We start from the raw sequence: 26,623 nt of genomic DNA, 5'->3' as shown, positions 1-26,623 counted from the left end.
TGTAACATTCACCAATTCTACCCATTATTGACAACCACACTACTCAAATTCTTGGAAGCTCTATATATGTATATGAACCAATTTAGAAACCTTGTTCTTGAATCACTAGAACTTCACTAGAGACATCTATTGGTGAGATGTAAAGAAGCTTCAGTCCCTTTTTGATTTTTGTTTGATATTCAAAGTAAATTAGATACTTAGCAATTTGTCAAATTTGGCATTTAATATTGATCGATAAAAGTATCAATATTAATTACAGGATCTTGACAAACTTTAGAGAAAATAAGTTTTTTCAATGTACTGACAAAATAATTTAACGAAAGAAATTCAAGACAGATTTTGTACGTATTTTATGGAAAAAAAATATTGTAATATTTAATTTCGATAAGCTAAAAATTACGCTTTGTTTACTGCATGAAAAATTCACAAAAATGTTAGTTGACAATTTGACTGACGGAATATTTATTAAATACCTAGTAGGACATGTATAGTATTATTCAAATTCAATATAATTGCGTAAATAAGGCACCATTACAGGTTGCATAATAAATATATGGTTCTTGAATAAAGATATACGAATACTCACAGGCCGAATTTGATACTCTCTTCCTGATAATTTGTCGCGAAGGCGGGTACATTAATGAGGATTGTTGTAGAAAATAATATGGCTAACAGCCTCCTTTCCATGTTCCTCTCTAAATTGGAAATATTACGACATTTTGAACAGTTTATGGGCTAAAACAGCGCGACAGGCTTTTCTAGAAATTAGGACGTATACGACGAAATGTAAATGTCAGAATTGCGACTATTTGCGCATGCCCTTGCGCATGCCCAGAAAGCCCTACGCAGGCTTTTCTGGGCGCACGCGCTTTTATCGCGAAAGCCCCGTAGTGATATCGACCCCCAAAATGTCGAGTCCATGAAAATCTTTTTACACTATTTAATTTATAACATCTGAACATAGACGAAGAAGAATATGAAAGCCTGGGCATTTACATTCATCTATAGAATAAAATAACAACTTTGTAGTTTTTTTCCACTAGAATTTTATTTGACCAGCAACCGGGTTTCGTCGTAATCGGCATCATCGACTTCACCAGTCTGATGCTGTCAGTTACGACGTGTAAGGGATGAATTATTCCATGATACACAATTGGTGTTGTTCACATACCAATTTTTTTTTTATTTGTTTAACACGTAAGCTGCGGATCGCATCTATTGTCGTTTTTTTAGAAGTACCGTTGACTGCGGATCGCATGCATAGTCGTTTTTCAACTTTACGTACTTATATCAACACCTATGGATAATTTTTTGCACTTAAATTTGGTTTGTGGCATGGATGAATTAGTTCTCTTTGATTTAGTGTCATAAAATATCAAATTTTTTTAAATTAAAAAGATAAAACATTTTTAACGTTTGCATCAATTTATTTACAAAATAAATAAATAATTAAATTAACAGATGCATTATTGTTAAACTCCTTCACAAATTATTCATATTTAAAGTTATTTCCTTATTATGTTTTAAAATAATGTGACATAAATATTAAATCAATAAGCGTCTTGCCTTAAGAACAAACACTCAAAAAATATTTCGTTAAATATTTTTTGAGAATAAAAAATTATCAAAAAAAACAAACCTAGATCTATTATTCAGGTTTTTCACTTCAAAAAGTTTTTCAAACCAAATTGGACGCCTTAGATTTTAAATTGGACATTTAGCAAATCAAATTGGACGTTTTGTTGTATTTCATAAAAAAGTTAGAATTTATAAAAATATTTTTATATTAGTTCTACATATACAGTCAATGTGAATACCTGCCCACATTTTTTTATTCTTAAAACTAGCAAGTGCGTTAGTCGTCAAGTTGGCGAGCCTGTGCGGCGCGCTGTCATAGTATGTGCGCGCGATGTGTACTGGAGTTTTCAGATGAGATTTTCAATACTATTTTGAATATATTTTCAAATATTTTTTATAAGATACAAAATATAGTTCAAATTGTTTTGTAAAACGACCAAAAAGTGAAAAACCTGTATTGTATTATTAGCAGTTTTGTTCCAAAGACACGACGTAACAATGCGTTCACATACAATTATCAATCATTTTACTAATATTTTTACGATAAAAATATACTTAAAATAAATCAATAAATAACACAAACATCATGGTAACATTACGTATTAAAATTATTTTAATCTGAAGAAAATGCAGCCATTTAAATACACATAAGTATTATTTGGTATATTTCTAAGGTTTTCTTACTAGCAGGAAACGTGTGTGATAGTATGTATTATAGTACTCTCCATTGCATTCTGAAAAATCGTCCAAAAAAATTTACCGCAAAGTATGATACAATTTTTAAATAAATATATAAGTTAACATTAAATTAACGTATCACAAAACTTCCAATCCTTTTTTGTTCGCACCACATTCGAGTCAAAACCAGTTTTTTTTTTTATTTGTTAGGTAAAAAGGTAGCAAGTGCTAACCTTTTACTCTGTGGTTGCATTTTTTCGATACCACATGACATTTGTGGAAACATTAATTTGTTTCACACATTGCTCACTCCTTTCAACAACGTCATATTATATAAAAAAAAAATTCAGGAGATCGTTTTTAAAGTTTAAAAATATAATAAAATGTTTTAAAAATAAATATCAAGCCACTTGTTGAACTTTTTACTGTGCAACAGATCTTTTTAGGTAAAACCTGAAGGTTTTTCTCCATTTGAAAAATATTTAGTAAATTTAAAAAAATATATAATAATACCTTTTCTTCAAAATGCAAAAACAACACTTTCTGCCCTGTAGCGGGTAAATATTAAGTTAAAAATATGCCTCTTTTGCTGGGATATAGTACATTTTCTGGGCATTCCAAATACATGCACAACTGAAAATTTACGATTTTTGAATTATGACGTTCTGAAAGGAGTGAGGGATTTGTGGAAACATGTATAGTACAGGGCGAATTATGTATTATGACCTTATTTTAAATTCTTAATAAAAATACAAAAATTGATCGGGGTATATTTATTATCATCGTCAGCATTTGGCATTTACTTTTAAAAGATAATATCTTAAAATTTTGGCCTCATCGCAGAACAAAATTTTGGTCAAAAACAGCAGGTCTTGAAATTGAACAATTTGTAAACATTTTTGTGGAGTAACAGTCTTTCCATGGTGAAATGTCAAACAATACTGAACAAAATTACCATGATATGAAAAAAATAAGAAAATTTATTTAAAAAAGGTCGCAATGAACTATCCTGTACATTGACGAAAAGCTCATAGTATTATCACTATGATAAAAATCAGCTGTATTTTTCTTTTTGGTTAGTCTAATCTTTACACAGATAGTAAATAAATGAACGGCAAAGGAATATTCTATACATGATATTTCAAATTAAACTAATTACTAATTATATCTGAATTTGGTGCCATGGGAAAAATATATTTCATTACCATAATTATCTTAGAAGATTTTTTTATATAACCATAAACATAGGCTTAAGTTCTGGGAATTCAATGTTAATTTAACGTTAATTTTATCAATTGAAATTAGGAATAAAAGCTGAAAGTAAAATTAAAAAACATCTTTCGAAAATCGCTTGAAAATTTGTAAAATATCAAAACATCATTTTTATTTTCTTAAATGCAAAGCCTACATATATACATGTTTAGAAAATAATATAGATTATTTGGGGTAAATTAAACATATTTTTTTAAAAATGCGATTAATATAAATTGATAAGAGAAATATTTTCTAAAAAAAATAAATACATTTTCTAAATGTTTTTTTAACATTTTTTAAAAATAAACCCCAATAATGGACAATAAATACAAAAAAAAAATTTTTTTTCAAATATTTAAGCCATTTTCGCCGACCAAAGACAACCAAAAAATATATTTGTCATTTTTATTACAAAAGCAACTGCGATCCCTTTTGGTTACTGTACATATTCTGCACGCTTTTTTTTCATAAAATACTGAATTAAGATTATTTCTGAAGAGATTTTTTGTATTTTTTTTTACAAATAAGTTGATAGTTGTTGTTGATATCATGTCGTTTTTAGAAAAGCAATCGTTTCCAAATAAGCATTAGCCAACAAATAAACAACACAAATATTGAGAGTCTTAGATCGCCAGCACGACCACAGTCCTGAACTTCGGTTTCCTGAAAAAAGAACAATAATACATGTTACAACAGGTGAAAATCATGCTCTCAGAATTTTCTGACATAATGACCTTATTTTGTGCCCTTTTCTGGGGGCCTCATCCCAGAGTAACAAGTAAAATAACGTAATTTCAACGTTATCCCAGGGTTATAGGTAAGATAACATGTAATTTCAATATTAGAATAAAAAGCCCCATCCCAGGTTTACTGGTAAGATAATGCGTAATTTCAACATTAGAATAAAAGGCCCTATCCCAGGGTAATAAGTAAGATAACGCGTAATTTCAACATTAGAATAAAGGACCTATCCCAGGGTAATAAATAAGATAACGCGTAATTTCTCTTTAGAATAAAAGGCCCTATCCCAGGGCAATACGTAAGATAACGCTTAATTTCAGCATAATAATAAAAGGCCTTACCCCAGGGTAATAAGTAAGATAACGCGTAATTTCAACATTAGGATAAAAGTCCCTATCCCAGGGTAATAAGTAAGATAACGCGTAATTTCACATTACAATAAAAGGCCCTATCTCCCGTAATTTCAACATTAGAATAAAAGAGCATATGATACATCAAAAAGTAATATTTTTTCACGAATTTGCTCAACACATCATTCAAAACACGTGTCACAATAGATTTTAGGAAATAGTGGTATTTACCAAGTAATTAAATCGAAAAAATGGGCAGATATTACAACAAAGTGACTACCAAATCAATTAATGAAAATAAACATTCTTTAATTTTGAAAAATGTATGAAAATATTGCATTTTTATCAAATAAAAAAAGTAAACTCATTACATGACTTTCAGATCTAGGAATTTAAGAAAGCATTGAAAGAAAATTTAAATACTATTATTAATAAGCAAGTTACTCACCCACGGATGGTCCGTGTAGCAGCCCTCGAGTCGCCTCCTCGGCAGTCCCGCCAGCTGCAGCTTGTGGCAGGGCGCGCTGCCCCCGTGCCCGTCGTCGAGGGGCCTCGCTCTAGCCTGGATCCTCCTGTAGCACGAGGGGTACATCGTGTTCACCACGACCAAGATCAGGTTGCTGTAGGGAATGCGCTTCACAAAGTACGGTCTGAAAATACAAGAGACAAGAGACATGACCAATTCTAGTCTTATCTAAATAAAATCGTCATACTCTCTACTGTAGTGAATTACCGGTGCTCAACACCCATGTGTGTAAAACCCAGAAACGAGCGGAGACGCCTTTATTAAACATAACGATATTTTGAATGAAAATTTATATCCAGACATGTAAATAAAGCGGCTGCAATATCGGGGTGCCCAGGAGAAAAATCTAGAAGAATAAGCACTTTCTTTTCTCATCTCATGCGCATACCATTGTCTTCTTCGTTGCCTTCCCCACCTAACGACATCTCGCATATCTCTCTTATCCTGGTGTTCCTTATTTTATCTCGTATACTCTTGCTAGATATGCTCCATAGAGTTTCCATTTCTGACACTCTTGAAATAAGTAAGGAAATAAGATGGACTCCAATTTTTTTTAGAAAAAGACCTTGGGAGAATAAGAGTCGTCGGAAGACCTCAAAAAAGATGGTTCGACCACAAAGCCGCTGTGGGGGCTAGAAACTGGCTGCAAACAGCAACCGACTGAAGAAAATGGAAGGATTCGGAAGAAGCCTATATCCAGCAGTGGAGAACAGAAGGCTAGAGAAGAAGAAGAAAATAGAAACCTGGAGCAGTTGGTGGGCCCGTTGGCCATGAAGCCGTCCCCCTTGATGAAGAGGTGCTGCTGCAGCACGTACAGGTCGGCCTGCCTGTCGCACGGGTAGCTCTGGCTCTCCCACACGGGCGGCCGCGGCTTGCTGAAGTACTCCTCCTCCTCGAGGTCGAAGCCCTTGCGCATGCGCCGCGGGGGCGGAGTCGGAGGCCTGAACTGCTCGCCTGTCGAGTCGTAATCGTCGTAGAAATCTGCCAGACACGCGTGCGAGCACACCAAATGTTAATACCATTAGTCGGTTAGTGGTTCATGCTACTGCCAACGGTTCAACAACCAACTGGGATGCTTGGGATGGCGGAAGATCATCACCTATATTTCTCATTTTTTTGTACCATGTTCATCTTCTGTGTTTAAAATATTGTGTTCTAGCCAGCGATAAAATGCACACCCTCACCACATTTACAATTACGTCCGCGCTTACTTGTTGATTCAGTCAATAAAAGAACAGATCGGTTCACGTCGGGGTCACCACTTTGGGAGGTATTTGAGGTATGGTTACGGTTATAGAATCGACGCGGTGTTAACTAGATCATTAATTATATGAAGACAATATATGAAGACAGTCCTGCGCTGCGCTCGGTATGTGGATCGAATGATGGAAGAAAGAATAGTACAACAAATTTATGTGGCGAATGAGATTGGTAAAAGAAGCAGAGAAACACAAGAAATCTTTGAATTATCAAGTATTTCATTTGAAATTTCACATTTTAAGTATTTACTTGGAAGTGGTCAAGTCAGGAGTCGGAATAATTGTATGAGCAGATGAATGACGCTTGTGCAAATAATGCAAAAAATTAGTAAATATAGGTAAAAAATCACCGCCATCCCACATTAATTTAACAATACCTACTGTTTTCTACATTTCGCAGTCATACAGAAGAAAGTAACCGAGTGTATTTTTTACAAAAACGTGATCATTGACTGTTCGATATCTTACTAGCTTAATATTACCCTGAAAAAAATACCAAAGGATTTTAAACTTGTATGTATAATATATTGACTTGTTGAAAATGACTAACTGCATTGATGTTTATTTTCTTGCCAAGCAAAAGTGACTGAAATGGCCCTCCTGAACAATTTACGTTTTGTTAGTTGGTCACTTTCTCCTGTACGACTACGATATAACAATTTAAAACATATCACAAAATAACACCTCTTACCCAGTCTATCAACTTGTTATAATTTTTGATAACCTATATGGCGCCATTTTCGTAAGATACTAACCTCAAGAACGCTTCGCTTTGATCAAAACAAGGAGAAAAGAAATTATCGAAATAATTAGTTAAACAAGTGCGTTTTAGTTTTCTCCTAAAGATCATCTCACTCTCGCTGTTTCTAACTGCTGGCAGAAAAATCCAAGCCATTGGACCTGCAGCGAAGACATCCTCCCCAAATTTAGTGCGTTGGTTGCGAGCTGGTAAGATGCACTTTACCCGTGACATTTAAAGCTGATCGAAGCGTCAGACGTCTAGAATTCACAGATTTTTAGGTATTCTGGAGCTGTATTGGCTATTGTTTATACATAAGCAGACAGAGTTTGTACTCTACGCTTTCGAAAAAGGGTAACTAGTGCGGTCTGTGATGTGATGGAATTAAGAATTTCCAAAAATCAGCCTCAGCCTAGCGTTTAATACTGATTGCAGTCGAGTCATTTTATTATTTGCTATACCCGTATATATCTTCTTCTAATCCTTACCTGTGACCAGTGGCGCATAGGGCACTGCATCATAAATGATCAGTGTTATCTTGATCGTTTAATACACGAAGGGAAGACAATCAGCTCTGTGATCCGCGTACCAGTCGAGGGTAATATTTAATGAACATGTAGTAAAAAAAACGCTTATAATTATTTTGATCTCTATTTGAATCGAACCAGATACCTCCAGCATGGTAGTCTAAGGCTCTAACCACTGCGCTGTGGAGGCGGATTCAGACCCATGTATATACCATTACAATAATCGATTTTAGATACTACAAAAAAGCATTTATCAATTGACAAGATGCGCCAACTTTTAACTCTAGCGAGAGCTCTTAATTTCCATTTGCTCATAAAAACCTTTTTTGATTTACCTGGAATAATGAACATCTAAAAAAGTAGCTGAAAAAAAATACATAAATTAAGTAGTTAATGAAAAAAAACAATAAATATCTTCTAGTTCATATTATTGGTACCGTATTTTACGGACTATAGCAATTTTTACTTTAAAAAATGATTTCAAAGTTCAGGTGCGTCTTATACTGGAAATTATTATTAAAATCTCCAGCGTTTGATTTAAAATATCAATCTTATAAATAGCCATGTATTCGATGCCGCAGGAAATTATAACTATAAATATATATAATAACATTGTAGTGATGGGAATCGTACGATAAAAACTGTAGTCTACCACATAACACCACGCGTGCATTAGTAGTGTTTTCGATGAAGAGAAAGAAGAAAAAAGTTCTGATGACGATCTTCATGGATTTAACCTTACACCACGGGATTTTTTTCAATGTACCCTAATACAGAACGACGAAAATTTACGACGGTAAGAAAAACTTTTATTTTACCAAAAACGCATAAGAAAAATATCGCAATCTAATACTAGGTTTTAAAACCAAATTGGACGCATCACATATAAAATTGGACGTTTAACACATCAAACTGGACGTTATATTGTATTTTATAAAAAAAAGTCATAATTTAAAAAAATATATATTCATATTAGTACTACATATACCAGTGTGAATACCTGCCCACATCTTTTATTCTTAAGACTTGCAAGTGCGTTAGTCGTAAAGTTGGCAAGCCTACGCGGCGCGCTGTCATAGTCAGTGCAAGCGATGTATACTGATGTTTTTAAACAAGATTTTCAATAATTCTTTGAATGATGAGTTGAATACTACATTGAATGAATTTTTAAAAATTTTAACTTTTTTATAAAAAAAAAATTTAGAAAATATAACGACCAATTTTATGAGAAAAGCTTGTAATAAAAATGGAAATACTTATGTATTTATATTTTTTGATCAAAAATATGGTCCGTAAAATACGGTAATATGCTTAATGTTCATATATATGTACTGTGAGTACGATTACTGCAAAATACTAGATACTTAATTTTTAGTGAGTTTATAGAGTGAGTTCGTAGAAGCAGTGATATTACATAAGTAATGCATTCTTCAGAAGCCAATCTATGTCAGCATGTTATTGTAAAAATTAAAAACATAAGTAAATTTCGAATAATACGGCCAAAGTTCAATAGCGAACATCAGATTCAATATCAGCAAACGAGCTGATGAAAAATCAAAATATGTTTTTTTGAACATGGCACTTGTAATCTGAAACGAATATCATCTACTTAGTACCAAAAAAGAAATGTGTTTTTTATGTTTTCGTTTATTTTTGCAATATGGTGGACAATTTTACCTTAAGTTGGAAGACTTCTTTTATAGGGAAAGGGATTTTATTTATTAATTACCATCATCGTCCATTGATTGTGTGAAGACCCCGAGTGGCGCCCAGAGGAATGATAAATTAGCCTGAAGGAGTAGCCAGGCTATTTGCCCACCGAGCCATTGCAACATCACAGACAACAGTTGTAGTGGCTAAAATAAAATAAATAATTTAAAAAAAAAACTAATTACTGTGAGACCCCGTATAACGCTGTTTCAGTAGACAACTTGTAATCCTCGATATCGCGCATGGTTTTCCCAACCCTAATGTATGGAAGTGAAGCGTGGAGTTGGGAAAAAATGGATGAAAGCAGACTGAATGCAGTCGAAATGCGATCCCTCAGATGAATGTGCGGCACAACGATGTTATGATAGATGTTCGAATGGTGAAATTAGGAATGAATGCAAAGCTAAGATTATATAGCATTACCGATAAAATGAAGAAAGGTGTGTTGAAACGGTTTGGACATGTGGAACGAATGAGTTTTTTTTTTTTAATTTAGGTTAGGTTAGGTTAAGACATTATTCTTGCTAACTCACTGTTGTCAACTTAACGGCTTTGCAGATCTGCTGTTCGTTTAGGGACCTACCTTAGTCACCACACACCTTTGAAAATTAACATTTTTTTTTGTTCTTAATTAAGGTTTACTTACCGTGGATAAGATGTTTCCTATACTGCTCGTCATAACCATGTGGAAGCAAACGCCCTGAAGATCAAAGACGCTGACTTTTTGGAAGATGTCGGCATTTATCATCGCTTCCATGATATCTCCTTTGACTTCTCCGAAGAACTTGCCAGTGTCGTTGTGAATCTCCGAGATGATGATGTATCCGGAACTATCAATGACGTAGCAATCTTGCTCATCTGTTTCGCAAGTCTTCATGCACCCTTCACACTGCAAATTCAGTTTGAAAAATAATATACAACAAATATACATACTAAGATATTTTATTGGTATCTCAGCCTGAATATTGAGATGGAAATATGGACGTCTGGGAAATTACATTGGCCGGTGTATGATCACAAAAAGCCACATGTAGGTACAGTGTCATGTGATTAATGATAATAATAATTATTATTATATTGGATAATTCATATGGCGCCATTTTTGTAAAATAATATTTCACGGCGCTTGTACAGATATGGATTATGATATGAAAATGATAATGATAGATAAAAAATATATGAAAGAAAAACGTCGTCAATTGGCTGAGTTTGAAGGGAGAAAAGTGGAGCCGGCGTTATTGCGCCTTCTTCTCGTCTTCCTAAGGCTGGAGCATGGCCATGATATATCAAAAAATGTCAATTAAGTTTTCAGGCGTTTCCCAGTACGTAAAAATAACCGAGGTCAGGATCGTGGCATACAAATAGGGTCTTTGCTAAATAAAAGCTTTCTCAATCCAACACATATGGCTGTTGTGAACTCATATGTACTGTGCCATGAGATTGATCAATATATCTAGGAGTTCAAAAGTTTGAGTAGTGTGGTTATTAATCATGGGTAAAACGACGAATGTTGCACGCGTGTAAAGTGATCGCGTAACCAGCGTATTAGTCCTGTAAATACCCAGACATCCATATTCTTCTTCAACTATGTTAAGATGACAAAAATATAGGATTTAAACTACCTTGGATCTGGACGTGATCTCCATGAACCTCTGGTGCAGTAGCCGCTGAGAGAACTGGTACCCAAGCACAGCGGCAGGAGCTTGCTTCCCTCCGTCTCTTGGAAACACGGCGTGGCTGGCTGTCACCACCACCTCTTCAGGATGCTGCGTTCCTGCGTCAAACTCCACCGAGAACACGAAGCTCTCTGGTTCAACTTGATGCTGAAGAACGGCGCTTTTGTACCACGTTTCATCGATCGCCGTAGTGTGGTAGTCCCCAAATTCGCTGAAAAAATTATAAGCTTTACATTCTTCTTTCTGATCCTTAAACCAATGATGCATAGACCACTGTATCAGATTGATGAATGTTAACATGATCGTTAATTATATGCAGGTAAATCGATCGATCCTGATGTAAGACTTCTTCTTCTTCTACTACTTGGAGTAGGGCTTGTGGTCTGTTTTTAAGTGGAATGGACTCACAATTATTATTTATTTATTTTTACTTAATGAAAGATATAATACGGTATTTTTTTCTTTGCGTCATTTTTTGTGTTTTCATGTATAATAGGCATTTAATTTTGAAGTATTTTAATATTTTCTCAGCACGCTCGGCTACCGTTCTGGAGGTCCCGGGTTCGATTCCCAAGGGGGGTAAAATAAATATAAGTGTTTTTTTCACTGTAATATTTAGTACAATAATTAAAGAAAACACTTCGTTTTTTACCACTTGAGTTTAATTATAGACTGCATGTTTCAGAAGCTAAACTTCCATCATTCAGGTCTGTATAATAACTAAAATATAAAATATAAAATTGTTCTATAAATAAGGATAGGGGGAAAGTAAGGGGAAGGGGTTAGTCAAGGAACGGAGTTTGAAAACAAAGGAAAAATTGTAAGCAATGGCGAAGAATTTTTTGTAATAAATACATTTATTACAAAAAAGTGGTGTTTATGAAATTTCGTGTGGAGATTGTGATAGAAAATATATTGGCCAAACTGCGAGAAATTTAAAGATTAGAATTAAAGAACATCAAAGCGGTCTTGTTAGTAATTATTTTTCGGAATTTGCAAATCATATAATAGATACTAATCACTCATTTCACTCCCATAAATTAAAATTATTACACCTTGTTCCATATAAAGGCCAAATTATGAATTATCTTGAAAATTTAGAAATACAAAAAAACCTGAATTCTAATAATAATTTATTAAATAATATATTGTTTCAAAATTCTTCGCCATTGCTTACAATTTTTCCTTTGTTTTCAAACTCCGTTCCTTGACTAACCCCTTCCCCTTACTTTCCCCCTATCCTTATTTATAGAACAATTTTATATTTTATATTTTAGTTATTATACAGACCTGAATGATGGAAGTTTAGCTTCTGAAACATGTAGTCTATAATTAAACTCAAGTGGTAAAAAACGAAGTGTTTTCTTTAATTATTGTAACATGTCTTACCACAAAGTTAATGCCGAAACAATAAATGTAATATTTATTCAAAATGACCATGGACTGGTACCTGAAGCGGAGGGCTGATCACCTTTCCTTCATGTATAAACGATCAAGATAACACTGCGTTTATATGACACAGTGCCCTATGCACCATTGGGGTGCGGATAAGGGTTCAATTATAAAAAATTATTATTAATATTTTCTATGTTTTGATATCCGTAGGTAGGTGATTAAAATATTTGATTGCCAAATATTTGTAACGTTGTTGGAATTGCTTGGTGTTGCATTTTGTCAAACTTACGAGTCAGTATTGCTTTCATCTTCTCCAAAGACGAATTGCCATCTGGTCAGGCCGCTCATGGTGGCTGCAAATCTCAAAGAGGCGTTGTAGCGGAGGAAGAGTAGTTCCTCTTCATCGTCCTTAAAGGACCACGTATTGTACGAAGGATCCGTCACCTTGGCGTCGAACACCAACAACTGCACCAGCTCTCTGTTGCAATAATAGTCATCATTGCCATGAGTTTTGCGGCCGCAATTTACTGCAAAAACAGCAAAGCATGAATTAAACAACAACAAAAAAAAACAGAAATACTTATACGGATCTTTTTTAAACTATTTAAAATACTCATTGTGGCCACAATCTAACTAATTAACTAACCATCGCATACGCATTCCATGGACCGATATGGTCAGCAAAGCAAATGTGCTCCAAAGAGCAAGAGCATGGAGACGGTTGCTGACTGATATCAAGGTCCAGAAGGTGTCCTATCTGGGGCATGTGCTAAGAGGAGAGAAATACGAGCTATTGCACCTAATCATAAAAGGCAAAATAGAGGATCGACGAGTTGTGGGCAGAAGACAGATCTCCTGGCTCCGGAATATATGAGATTGGACGGGGATCAGGACTGTCGAGGCGCTGTTTAGATCTGCCCAAGACAAGGACAATTACTCTCAAGTGATATTCGATGACCTGACATAATACGCAAAAAAGAAGAACTAACCATCTCGCCGCTTCTCCGCAGGGGTAGGCAGAGAGAATATAACGCCACACAATCAGTCTTTGCAAACAATCCTCGCATCTTTCACATTTATGCATACCCGTTAAAATTTCCGACTCATGATCTAACCATGCCTAAGCATTTGGAATACTGATCATGCCAAGTTTTTCTCGATCTTCCTCATAAGAGGATATAAATACGTAACTGTTTTTTTAATATACTACATTATATATTATGTATAATACACGACCTTAATTCGTTTTGTGAGAATTTTTAATCAAATTATGATTTTTAACCCCTGGCTGGTTGTGTGTGTATAATATAGAGTTTTCTCAAGGCTCCCAACAGCCTGATGATATTGGTAATGACAAAACCTGGTCACTAGCCAAAATAAAATGCAGTTCCCGTGAGAAACGTGAAAGGTTCCACAAAAAAAGTTTAAAGAATCAAAATAGTTTACAATCTTCGCTGTGATTTTCCGCTTCGGATTCATATTGTTGAGACCATTTCCAATTTGGCTCCCCCATTTTTTCTAGGAAATGCAACAACTCTTCTTCTGGCGTATCCATTTCATGACCCTCCAAATAATGGTACTTGCAATACACCCTGAAAATAAAGAGAACGATTTCCATAACATCAGAACAAAATTTGTAAGTTTTCATCATAAAAACAATGTAGTCAAGATTTGTAATGGTATTTTAAATTCATTTTTTTCATTCGAACCCTTATCCGCACCCCAATGGTGCATAGGGCACTGCATCATATAAACGCAATGTTATCTTGATCGTTAACACACGAAGGAAAGGTGATCAGCCCTCCGCTTCAGTTACCAGTCCAGGGTAATATTGAATAAATATTAGAGTGAAAAAATCACTTATAAATTACTTGAAAATCCCTATGGAAATCGAACCCGGGACCTCCAGAATGGTAGCCGAGCTCGCTGACCATAACATTACGGAGGCGGACAATTATGCGGTATTTTAAAACAGATGAAAAATATTTTATTGAGATGAGAGCGTAGAAGTCCGGGTATTTTTACAGGACTTACGATCCGTCCTTGGCTGGTTTAAGAGATTTCACTATACAGTGTGCTCGAATTTCAAAAAGTTGTATATTTGCTTCAAGTAACAACACAATTCAGTTTATAAGTCCTCAGTAGAGAAAAGATTGGAACGCACTTTATATATTCTGAATATCAGCCAAAAAAATTAGGTACTTAAGTATATGTTTTATTTTTTTACACACTTCAACTTGTAAAATTTATGCTTCTTACAATAGTAATTCCTTTAAAATTAATAAAATAAATAATTACAGGGAAATATGCGAGATCGAAGATGTCGTTCGGTGGGGAAGGCAACGAAGGAGACAATGGTATGGGCATGTGAGGAGAATGGAACCATCCAGACTGTACGGCCACATCGCACTGTAAGGCCAACCCCATGATAGACGACTCCCGGGCAGACCACCAAAGAGATGGGTCGATAGCTGGGAATCGACATCGCAGGAGGCTAATCCCTCTTAAAAACAGGCCACAAGGCCTACAACTAGATGAAGAAGAAGAATAAATAATTACCAATTAGGATGTACTTTCCAATTGTCCCCTTTGAAGAAGTCCTGAACTTTCAATCCAAGGTGTTGGTTTCTCTTGATTTCATCTCCAACTTTGATCCAAGTGTTGCCATAGCTATGAGGTAGCACGATTCCCAGCGAGAAGGGAGTGTTCGGAAGGGGTGCGAAGTAGTAATCCTGCTTCTCTCTGGACACGCGTTTCATGTGGTCGTAATGGAATCGAACCCCGAGTCCGAGCATCGAGCCCTCAGCATCACCCACCATCGCTTCGCGCAGAGCGAGGACATCAGGACCAAGTTCTCGAATACCGAGATTATCGTCCATCATTTCCACCTCCACAACATCAATACTGTTATAGTTCTCCTTCAATATTCCTTTGTACTACAAACCGAAGAAAAAAATTGCTCGGTACATACCTCTATTTTTTGTTTTATTTTATTTATATTAAAATAATTTGTAATTATTCCAATCTTTTTCTAACCCTTATTCACACCCAATGGTGCATGGGGCACTAAATCATATAAAAACAGTGTTATCTTGATCGTTAACACATGAAGGAAAGGTTATCAGCACTCCGCTCCGGGTAATTGAATAAATATTATTTATTTTACTCTAATATTTATTACCATTGAATAAATATTATTTATTTTACTTATATTTATTTGACCCCCTTCCTGGGAATCGAAACTGGGACCTCCAGAACAGCCGCCTCCAAAGTTTAATGTTCAGCACGCTCGGCTATTTTTCTAGAGATCCCGGGTTCTATTCTCTCTTATATATGGGTAATAAAGGGGTATAAATATATTTTAAAAATCATTAATGATTGATTTTTCTGTTATTAGACTTACCACTGGTCTCAAATCTGGATGCAATAAAAGATATCCATTGTTACTCACAATGAATGAGTAACCATTGACGCCCAGCTGAAAAAAAGGTTTTTATTGCAGTATAAAACTAACAATTTCACAATAATTTTAATAAGTAAACTATTTTTATACATATCTCAATACAGATATCGCTCACTCCTTTCAAGAACGTCATAAATCAAAAATCGTCAATTTTCAGTTGTGCATGTTTTCGGAATGCCCAGAAAATGTACTATATCCCAGCAAAAGAGGCATATTTTTAACTTTATATTTACCCGCTACAGGGCAGAAAATGTTGTTTTTGCATTTTGAAGAAAATGTATTGTTAAATTATTTTTATAAATAAATTAAATATTTTTCAAATGTAGAAAAAACCTTCAGGTTTTACCTAAAAAGATCTGTTGCGCAGTAAAAAGTTCAATAAGTGGCTTGATATTTATTTTTAATACATTGTGTTATATTTTTAAACTTTAAAATCGTTCTCCTGAAAAATCAAGTATTTTGATTTATGACGTTCTTGAAAGGAGTGAGCGATATCTCAATAGTTAATGTATGTAGTTTTGTCGTCAGTCATGGATAAAATGGTGAATGTTACACGTTGTATAACGTGATCATGTACTTAATATGGGCAATAAAGGGCGTAAGTAAAAAAAACCTTTTTTTTAAACCCTTATCCGCACCCCAATGGTGCATAGGGCACTGCATCATATAAACGCAGTGTTATCTTGATCGTTTACACATGAAGGAAAGGTGATCAGTCCTCCGCTTCAGGTACCAGTCCAGGGTAATATTGAATAAATATTACAGTGAAAAAATCACTCATATTTATTTTACCCCCCCTGGGAATCGAACCCGGGACCTCCAGAACGGTAGCCGAGCGTGCTAACCATTACACTACGGAGGCGGACAAAAAAACCTTAGTCTTTTATATTCCTATCTTAATAGACTTCGTCGCCTGTGTTTAAAATAATAATAATAATAAATATTGAAGGTCATATAAAATTTAATTATAAAAATTTATATAAAATTATTTAACATTTCAAATATATATTCAACAAACGGAGAGAGCTAATGCACGATGACAATATAAAAAAGTTTCATATCTTCTTATCCAAGACAAAAAGCTTCAGAAATTAAAGCATATTGTTAAAGCAAGTTTTCTCACATCTTTTGAGCTTAAATTTAAAACTAAAAACTAACTGATCATCACGCCGCTTTCCACAGGGGTAGGCAGAAATAATAGAACGCCACTTCAATCTATCTTTGCAAACAAACATCGCCTCTTCTGAGCATCTCCTCATGCGTACATACATACCCGCCGATTATTCCGACTTGTAATCTGAATATTAAAATTTTTTATCCACTTACTTTGTAAGGTAAAGTGAGCTTGTCGATGTCCTCCACTGGAACGTCAGTACCACCGACTCCGAGCAAATATGCAGTTCGCGTGTCGTTAAGTTTATTAATTTTTTTGTCGTATAGTGGTATCGCTACAGACGTCATCAGCCTGTACTCGGCATAGTGTATATTTTGGAATTCTTTGTTATGCTGAAATAAGGGGCATCATTTTATCAATCTGATCCTTTTTTTTAAGTACTCGAGGGAAAAAAATATGCGGGATGAATATTTACAAATCGGGGCACATCTAGGAAAATGAATGGTCATGCTTAAATATATAATAACTAAAAACGGGACCAATCTATTCATGCCCAGGGGTATAGCATTCACAAAATATAACGGCTATATTCACAAAACCTTTTGTTTGACTTATTAGGGGGTTGAATTAGTTCTCGCCGTTTATAAAAATTCAATATTTCTCTGTGATTTGAATATATTCCTTTCGTTTTTTTGTTTTCCTGTCCCCCGCTACCTCGAACACCCACGTGGCACATTCAACCGCCTCAAGCCGCCTCAAAATTAAGGATATGGGCCTTGTTCATCGGCAGGGAAACTGGGTCCCGTATGCTCTGAAGGAGAGAGATATGGAAAGTCGACTTTGCATGTGTGATTCACTCTTGCAACGGCATCACAGAAAAGGTTTTTTGCATCGCGTCATCACCAGCGATGAGAAGTGGATCTTCTTCGTCATCTGCCAGCCAGGTCAGCCACTCCCTGCTGAAGCCAGCATTGCAAAACGCAACATTCACGCCTCAAAAACGATGCTTTGCATTTGGTGGGATCAGCAGGGAGTAATTTTTTTCGAGCTTCTCAAAGCAGGCCAAACAGTCACAGCAGAGGTTTACAAACAGCAAATGATCAAACTGAAAACAGCAATTGAAGAAAAACGTCCAGAATACGCAGCCAGGGACGAGTCGATTCTCATTCTGCACGATAACGCGCGCCCGCATGTTGCCAAAGTGGTAAAAGAACAGATAAACTCCTTCGGCTGGGAGATTCTGTCACACCCGCCCTACTCCCCTGACGTCGCACCATCCGATTATCATCTGTTTTGGTCCATGCAGCATGGATTATCGGGAGAAATTTTCAAAAGTTATCGAGAAGTCGAGTTATGGGTTGAAAATTAGATTGCCTCAAAAGACAAGGTTTTCGTTTATAGGGGAATACGACTTCTTCCTGAAAGATGGGCCAAAGTAGTCGAGAAAGAATGGCAATACTTTGAATAAATTCTTACTTTAAATAAAAAAAATATTTTCAATTCAAAATACTACAAAAAACGGCGAGAATTAATTCAACCCCCTATTAATAATAAAAAGTCTATACGAAAATATGATAAGGATGATCACCCTTGAAATATAATTTATATAAATTTTATTAGATTAATTTAATTATGTATTTTTTACTCGACTTGCAGATATATCGAATTATATATATATATATATATATATATATATATATATATATATATATATATATATATATATATATATATATATATATATATATATATATATTATATATATATATATATATATATATATATATATATATATATATATATATATATATATATATATATATATATATATATATATATATATATATATATATATATATATATATATATCAATAATAGGTAGAATTGGTAAACGTTACACGTGTGTAAAGTGATCACTTAAACCAGCCTATGACGGTCGTCAGCCCCGTAAATGCCCAGACTTCCATACTCTTCATCTATTATTCTTTATTTTAATATACGGTTTTCATCTTCTTTAACGTTTTATTGAGACAATTTCAATTTATATCACGATGATATGTACCATATATCTGTGTTAAAATAGTAAATTACTGTAATTTAATATATATATATATATATATATATATATATATATATATATATATATATATATATATTTATATATATATAAATATATATATATATATATATATATATATATATATATATATATATATATATATATATATATATATATATATATATATATATATACATATCTTTTAAGAGGTATACGGGAGATGATAATGAGCACGAGGTATACATAAACATAGACAAACATTAAAAAAAACATTCAAGGGGAAACTCTGCTTCCAAAATACCTTTCGTTTTGGTTCACTACGTTTTTTAGCAAATTCAAAAATTTGCTGTCTTTTTTTAATACTCTCACTTACATCCCAGAGCCAAGTGGCTACCTTTTTATCCTATTTGAAAGAAGGAAAAAAATATCAATATTTAAAAAAAAATGTTTGCATTACTGGTACGATTTGCAGGCAGATCGCAGTTTATCTATGATTTTCAGTGGCGGGAAATTTTCCTTGTGACTGAGGCAATTTAACAAACTTACAACCGGAAGATTTGAATGAAGACTAAAATAAAAATTCAATCATCGACTCGTCTAGAGCCGTTTTTTAAATTTTATCTGAAATTTGAATTTTGTTTGAAAATGTTCTTGTACAAGGTCTCACCTCTGTTTTTAGGGAGGACCGAACCTGTTGATATATTTTAATGAAATCCTCTACTACGACATCTATGAATTTCACCATAGACAAGTTTTCATATTGTTTGTCAGGTATAAGAATTCAAATCCTAACAAAATCATTAGAAAAATATTAAATTTAGAGGTTGCTTTTATGACTTTGATGAATTTTACTTCATGTTGTATATTAATATTTGATTTAAATGATAGGAAAAACTTACAGTGATGTCGGCATACGCGTGAGTCCATGTAATCGGATGATCTACTTCTTGTAAAACAAGTGGTCTGGCAATCACGTCAATATATTTCAAAACCTTTTCTTGAACTTCATCTAAAGACTGAATATGTACATAGTAACCTAAAAAATAATAAACACACTTCAAATAAATAACCCAAGGCAAAATAATTTCAAACCAATGGAGTTATACATAACACTGTGTTCAATTTACACATGTTTGTATGAGTACGGATGTCCAATCCCGAGTGCCCTAGCTATTGCTTCTATCCTTCTTTTCTTACATACATTTCCTCTCCAACATAACAATTTATTATTTGCATTGAGCTCCTTCACATACGTTATCTGTATCCTTTCAATTAACCACTTCTAATAACTCACTAACTAGCCAACCCCACAAGGTTAGCCAGAGAGAATAGAACGCCACACCAATCTATCTTTGCAAATAATCTTCGCCTATCCACATTCATGCAACTTTTCATATATAAACGCTTGTGTATTTAAGAAAAATACAAATATTTCATTCAAAATATTGTTCAAACAATATATTGTACAAATCCTCCTTCACAAGTCTGGGTTTCTCTGTTTATAATAAAATTCTCTACTTATTTTAAAATAAAAGGGTCTCTGCCAAATTAAAGCTTACCAATTAAAGAGTACCAATTTTTTACTAACATAATCGTCAATCATGGGTGGAATGGTCAAGGTGTATAAAATGATCACTTAAACCAGCCTATGACAAGGAGTTTGACCCGTAAATATCCAGATTTCCATTTTCTTCTTCGTCTATGTAAGACGTCAAAATATCTCATTATTAACATTTATAAGAGAGCGGATTTACCAGTCACAATACCGCAATGGCTAGGGGAGCGTACTACGTTTGTATATAGTTAAAGTTATTTAAAATAATAATAATTACCTCTATGAAGACAAGCCATCCACTGAATCTCCCTAACGTTGGTGACTTCTTTGCCTATGAGGTAAGTAAATATTCTGACGGGTATGTGGGTTCCATTGTTATGCAAGTTGTAGTTATCAAACACTTGGGTCAGATTTCCTGGAACTCCATCTGTGATGAGCATTATGGCTTGGTTACATCCGACGTAAGACGCATTGCAACCTCTGGTGATACGATACTAAAAAGCACAGAATTGCCAACATAATAAAAAATTACGGAAACATATTTCGTGACTAGCCTAAGAAACAACCGGGATACTAATAGAACAACTGGGACAATATAAAAACAAAAAAATCCAAGATTTCGGGTACATTTACCTGGAATAACTGCAAGAATTCATATATCCAAGAAGTACGTTTTCAATACAGCGATTGCAAATAAAAAATATGGCCATGAAAGCTAAACTAACAGTACATAATGGAGTGCTAGTAGCAACAACGATCTATGAAAGCAAATATAAAACTGTCAGAGTGAACGCCTTTGAAATTCAATCACAATAACAGAATAAAAAATGAAGATATTAGAACGGAATATGAGAATGACTAAGAGAGTACATTTGGGAAATGTAAATGGGAAAACAGAACGAGGATAGCTAAGATAGTCATGGCACCAACAAATCAATCAAAACCTGAAATCTGGTAGTCTCAAAAGTCTACGTAACCGGAGAGCATATATGGATGTAATGGAAGCTAGGAGTGTACCATATGTCTATTTGCAACATAATATGTTATGTATTTGACATTCAGTTTTTTTACCAGATACATTGTTCGATTGCGTTCCGGCTCAGATATTTAAAAAAAACTTACACTTTCTAAAAGTTCGAACGCCTTGATAAATGCGAGCGTAAAGTTTGCATGACCATCTGGCTTCATAACTGCAAGAGCCTCGTTGAATGTGCGCAAATTATCAGGAGTGGCTTGCACCAGCATATCCTTGAAACAATCCACCGTTTCATATGTATCGTTGGAAAATTGGAAAATATTTACGAAGTCGTTATTAGAAAAGGTTTCCAATATAGCCTTAACAGTGAACGTAGCGATGAAGTTTCTGTATCCAGTCATAGATCCAGAATTGTCAAATAATATGACCACATCTTTGGAGCATGTAGCGGCTTCGATATACCAAGACCTTTTCCGGCAGTCGAACAGGTCTATGTCGTGGCGAGCCCATGCCATCGCTGGGTATTGTCGCATGACTCCGGTAGAGCTTCCGAAGTACTGCCACGAGAGGGCTGGATCGGATTTATAGTTCTGCACAAATACGTCGTCTAGCGCTTCAGACCATGCGATAGTCTCCAAGACTTTTGGACCTAGTAAAAAAACGAAAACAATTTTTGTAAAAGAGGAGGATACACACTCTAGATCAAAGATGAACTGATCATATGAATATGTTTCTGATTCAAGTCAAAGTGACGCAATACCAAATAAATCACATTGTTTACAATTCATATATTTACCTCTGTCATAGACGTTTGTGGGGACGTGGACGGAGCTGTAGCTAGTGTTAACGGGAATGTTGTAGAAATGGGTATCCGCATTGAAGGTCATATTCCGGAAGAGCCAGGAATTGTTAAGAAGAGTTTCCGGTATATTGGGAGGACCATCTCCTTCCACTGGAGAATACTTCGCGGAATAGTATGTCAAATTTGTGTCTGTGTCATTATATTCATATTGCTCTGCCCTCGTCTCTGCTACCTCTAGCATACACTAAGACCACAAACAAAATTAATGATAATTATACTACATATATAAAGAAGCGAGATATTTCATTTATAAAATTTTTAAAACCTTTATGGCATCCATTTTTCTGGTGAGCATCCGCCCAACAGTTTCAACAGCAGACTTCAGTAAACTAAAGCCATCTTTTGTCTCGACTCGGACATGAAGGGCCTTATATCTCTGGAAAACAATAACTATTCAGTGAAAGAAAAAATAACCGCAATAATATTGTATCTACTTTAAGCTGACATCATGAGAACTTTTCTAGGAAAATAAATATAAATTGCAATCCATTAGTTGAAATAACAAAAACAGTAAAGGAAGTTGACAGGTCTAAAATAATACGCGTTGGAAATAGATAAGTTTTCAGCGATTTTTTAACAAATGTCTTGGCTAAGCTTCATCTGCTGTATAAGAAAATTAATGAACGTTGAGTATAAATATCTGTTTGTATCATTATAGAAATGTTTTCCTACGATACATTTTTGAATAGGTCGATTCTCAAAACTCCATACATAAGAAAGAGAAAAATTTGATCACCAACCCTCGTATTCTACTCTCATCAAATTTAAATCATCTTATTTTCTAGTCAGTTAAAAATTAAACATTATGTATACGGCACCATTTTCGTAAAATACTATCTCAGTATGTCGATATAACGGATCGTCACGTGGGTAGGCAGGGAACGGACAGACGGACATCCAGAATCCTAAAATGGAGACTCTGGGAAGAAAAAGAGGAGTAGATCGACCCCAAAAAGATGGGCCGATTAGAGACATTCAAAATGTGATTACATCATAGAATGCTACGCATTCCACGAACCGATATGGTCTGCAACGTAAATGTGCTCCGAAGAGCAAGAGTAGGAAGAGAGTTGCTGACTGATATTAAATTCCGGAAGGTGTTCTATCTGGGGTATGTGCTTAAAGGAGAGAAGTACGAGCTATTGTACCTAATAGAGGATCGACGAGGTGTGCGCAGAAGACGAAACTCCTAGCTCCAGAATGTGCGAGATTGGACGGGGATCAAAACAGTCGAGGCGCTGTTCACAGCTGCCCAAGACAAGGACAATCACTCTCAAATAATAGACGTCAGAGGGACCTAACATGACACGCAAAGAAGAAGGTAGTAGGATACAGAGATCGGGGATCAGTTTAATCTCTTTTTTGTATTCACATTTCGTCACAGACACAAATTCTATTTATTTTTTAAAAAAATCTCACTGCTTTTATATCCGGCGCCTTTGTTATTCTTTGGCCAAGGTCCCATAACTCTTCGCCAAATGTTTCTGCCCATTCTCCAATTCTGAAATTAAAATAAATAGTTATTTTGGCAAAATTATAAATTTAAAAACCTAACTAATCATAACGTTGCTTCCGCAGACAGAGAGAATAGAACGCCACATCGCTTCACCGCAGGGATCGGCAGAGAAAACGAAATGCCACACCGCTCTGTATTTGCAAACATTCTTCTCCCCTTCCACATTCACGAATCTCCTTATACATGTTCATCGATTTTTCCTAAAATGTAAACCTTATCGGATTGTGGTCCCGCGGTTAGTGTCACGGACTCTTGAGTTGGAGTTTCTGGGTTTGAACCTACTCTACCACAAGAAATAGCATGAAATTGAAGTATTTTGGTGAATAATAAAAACACAAATACTTCTCTAAAAAAAAAATTGTTGTAGACTACCCGTACCCAACCACGCCTTCTGTGGCCCACTCTGGTTAAATGACAACAAAAGAAAAGAGCACATTAAAATACGCGCGTATTCAAATGCAACGTTGTGTCAAAATTTCGAAGCAATCGCTGAATATATCCAGGAGATTGAGGATTTTGAACCAACGAACATTAACATTTTTATTTATATACTATATAAACGAGCATGTTAAATAAGACAAACATTCCAAAGTTGCATTATGCATTTATTTATTTTTTTTAATTTTCTTTGATCCCTGTTCCCGATGCGTGCCTTTGCCGTTGAGGGGCTGAGGGCATGAAATGCTCTTCCACCAGCAGTTAGAAACAGACAGAGTGAGATGTTCTTTTGAAAAAAACTTGGAGTTGCATTTATTATTTACCTTCCTTATTATATACAAGATTCATAGATCATTAAGTGGATTTTTGTTTCTTACAGCCAAGAAAATGTATTAATATGTGAACAAGAAAGATAAACTAATGTGTGCCAATCAGGAGCTTGGCAGCATTTGCTCATTGCTGGGGAAAAAACAGGTAAAACTCCTCAGGAGAAGGCGGACTGTTGACTGTCGTCAACAGGCGTTCTGTTCCACTAGAACAGGATTCACCATTTTGTGTCCTAGCTTGATTTATGGTACCAATATCCTTCACTATTTTTTATCATAAGTATATGATAACATCTTTTAAACCGCGTTTGGTTTACAAAGACACTTCCTGTCAAGATGTAATTATTCTTCCTCCAACACGGAGCCAAACACGCTAACCATTACACTGCGAAAGCGGACATGTCTAATTTTAGTCAGCTGATGCCGATTGAACACTTTCAGCGAAGGTGTTGGGTTGCGATCCTGTGGTTTGTGTCGCGGAATCTTGAGTAAGAGTATTTAGGTTCGAATCCACTCTACCACAAGTTCACACACGCCGCTTAGCCCTACTTGTGTATATATTAAGAATACAAATATTTCATTCTTAACGTTTTGTGTGAGTTCAATCCAAATCATTGTTCACAAATCAGGGTTTCTGCGCTTATGAGTTTTTTTTTAATTTTTAATTTTCTACAATTCACATTATTAGATTTGTGAACAAGAATTTGGACAAATCCAAAATGTTGAGAACGATTTTTCCATTCATTTTGATGAATTTTGCGCAGATTTGATCATCTTGCCTTCACGCAACTCATCATCACGCCACTACCCCGCAGGGGTAGTCAGAGAGAATAGAACGCCACACCAATCTGTCTTTGCAAACAACCTTCACCTCTTCCACATTCATGCATTTCCTCAAGCGTACCATAGTATAAGCATAGCCAAGTGCTACTTTTGTAATAAACAATCAAGACAATAATACGTCAATACGATCCGATGCCCTATGCACCGTCGGGTCAGACGAAAAAGTTTTGTTCATTACTCTCTCCCAGCAATAAGCATACTAAGAAGTTTCTGATTGGCCCACACCAAGGAACAAGAATCCACTAATTGATATATAAACCTTGTATATAACAAGCAAAGTAAATAATAAATGTGACTCCCATCTAAAAAAAAGATGAAAAAGAAGCGGAAGGATTTTCAAATGTCAGAAAAACACGCACGCAAGTGGGCACTCCATAACATGTGGCATAACCCGTGAATCACCTAGGCACAAAAATAGCATCACTAAACAAACTCTACTAACATTTCTCCCTCGAGCGAGCCGCTGGAACTGTACGGCTGGAGGACGAGCAGCAGGGCCACGAGCAGCAGGGGCAGGGCCGGCCGGGGGCCCGCGGGGCCGAGCCGCAGGGGGCCCATCAGGCCTGCACACACATGACTCGGGGGTCGGAGCGCCCTGTGACGCAGCGCCCGGCTACTGCTACAATCTAACTCAGACTGACGTGCGCCGGCCAAGAGAGAACGAGGGTCGGACTCGGATCAGTAATTTCAATTTAAATTATTTTTTATTTGGGGATTAAACAGAACAGTTACGTCAAGTCATGCATATATCCTATTACAAAATTCCACATTTGTAAAAATCTGTGGAAAAAAGAGGAAAAGGGGAAAAGGGAATGATCAAAGCTCAAGTCAAAGTCGAATTGTACGATCAATCTCGACTTAAATTGTTAAATGATCTCAGGGCTGACTACTTCGAGTTGCAAATTTGGCTGGCTAAGCTAAAGCTAAAACATCATGTTAATGATAAAAATGAGGGTCTTTATAACAAAATTAAATAGTAAGAGTATCACTTATTAATAACAATGATTAATTTTGCCAAAATGCCATAAAAATATTAAT

The 26,623-nt window shown here is 35.2% G+C and overlaps 2 protein-coding genes across 8 annotated transcripts in view; both read right to left on the bottom strand.

Moving 5' to 3' along the window:
* Window positions 1-801, bottom strand: part of stj (voltage-dependent calcium channel subunit straightjacket) — a 57,605-nt gene extending 56,804 nt beyond the window's left edge. For all 6 annotated transcript variants that reach the window (XM_088259522.1, XM_088259525.1, XM_088259524.1 and 3 more), the window contains exon 1: window positions 587-801. In XM_088259522.1, the coding sequence (XP_088115648.1) occupies window positions 587-687 (101 nt within the window). In that variant the 5' untranslated portion in view covers window positions 688-801. The remainder of the gene's footprint in view (window positions 1-586) is intronic.
* Window positions 802-3,932: 3,131 nt separating this feature from the next.
* Window positions 3,933-26,223, bottom strand: Ca-Ma2d (Ca[2+] channel Muscle-specific alpha2/delta subunit). Of its 2 annotated transcripts, XM_088259445.1 has the most exons (19): window positions 26,028-26,223; window positions 23,882-23,963; window positions 22,728-22,838; window positions 22,397-22,646; window positions 21,747-22,249; window positions 20,902-21,118; window positions 19,969-20,105; window positions 19,371-19,472; window positions 17,223-17,402; window positions 15,837-15,911; window positions 14,993-15,369; window positions 13,880-14,025; window positions 12,723-12,960; window positions 10,985-11,249; window positions 10,009-10,251; window positions 9,382-9,508; window positions 5,871-6,108; window positions 5,050-5,251; window positions 3,933-4,173 (listed from the first exon to the last, which is right to left on the bottom strand). In XM_088259445.1, exons 1-19 carry the CDS (start codon window positions 26,141-26,143, stop codon window positions 4,069-4,071), a joined length of 3,714 nt encoding a protein of 1,237 aa, XP_088115571.1. In that variant the 5' UTR covers window positions 26,144-26,223; the 3' UTR covers window positions 3,933-4,068. The 2 variants fall into 2 exon arrangements, with proteins under 2 accessions (XP_088115571.1, XP_088115572.1); XM_088259446.1 differs by lacking the exon at window positions 19,371-19,472.
* Between the last annotated feature and the right edge of the window lie 400 nt (window positions 26,224-26,623).

The sequence above is a fragment of the Brachycentrus maculatus genome, unplaced genomic scaffold, assembly GCF_059751285.1.
Source record: "Brachycentrus maculatus isolate JH-2025_06_01 unplaced genomic scaffold, ASM5975128v1 h1tg000117l, whole genome shotgun sequence".
Classification (NCBI taxonomy): domain Eukaryota; kingdom Metazoa; phylum Arthropoda; class Insecta; order Trichoptera; family Brachycentridae; genus Brachycentrus; species Brachycentrus maculatus.
The sequence above is the reverse complement of the archived record's forward strand: the minus strand, read 5'-3'. Positions and strand labels throughout refer to the sequence as shown.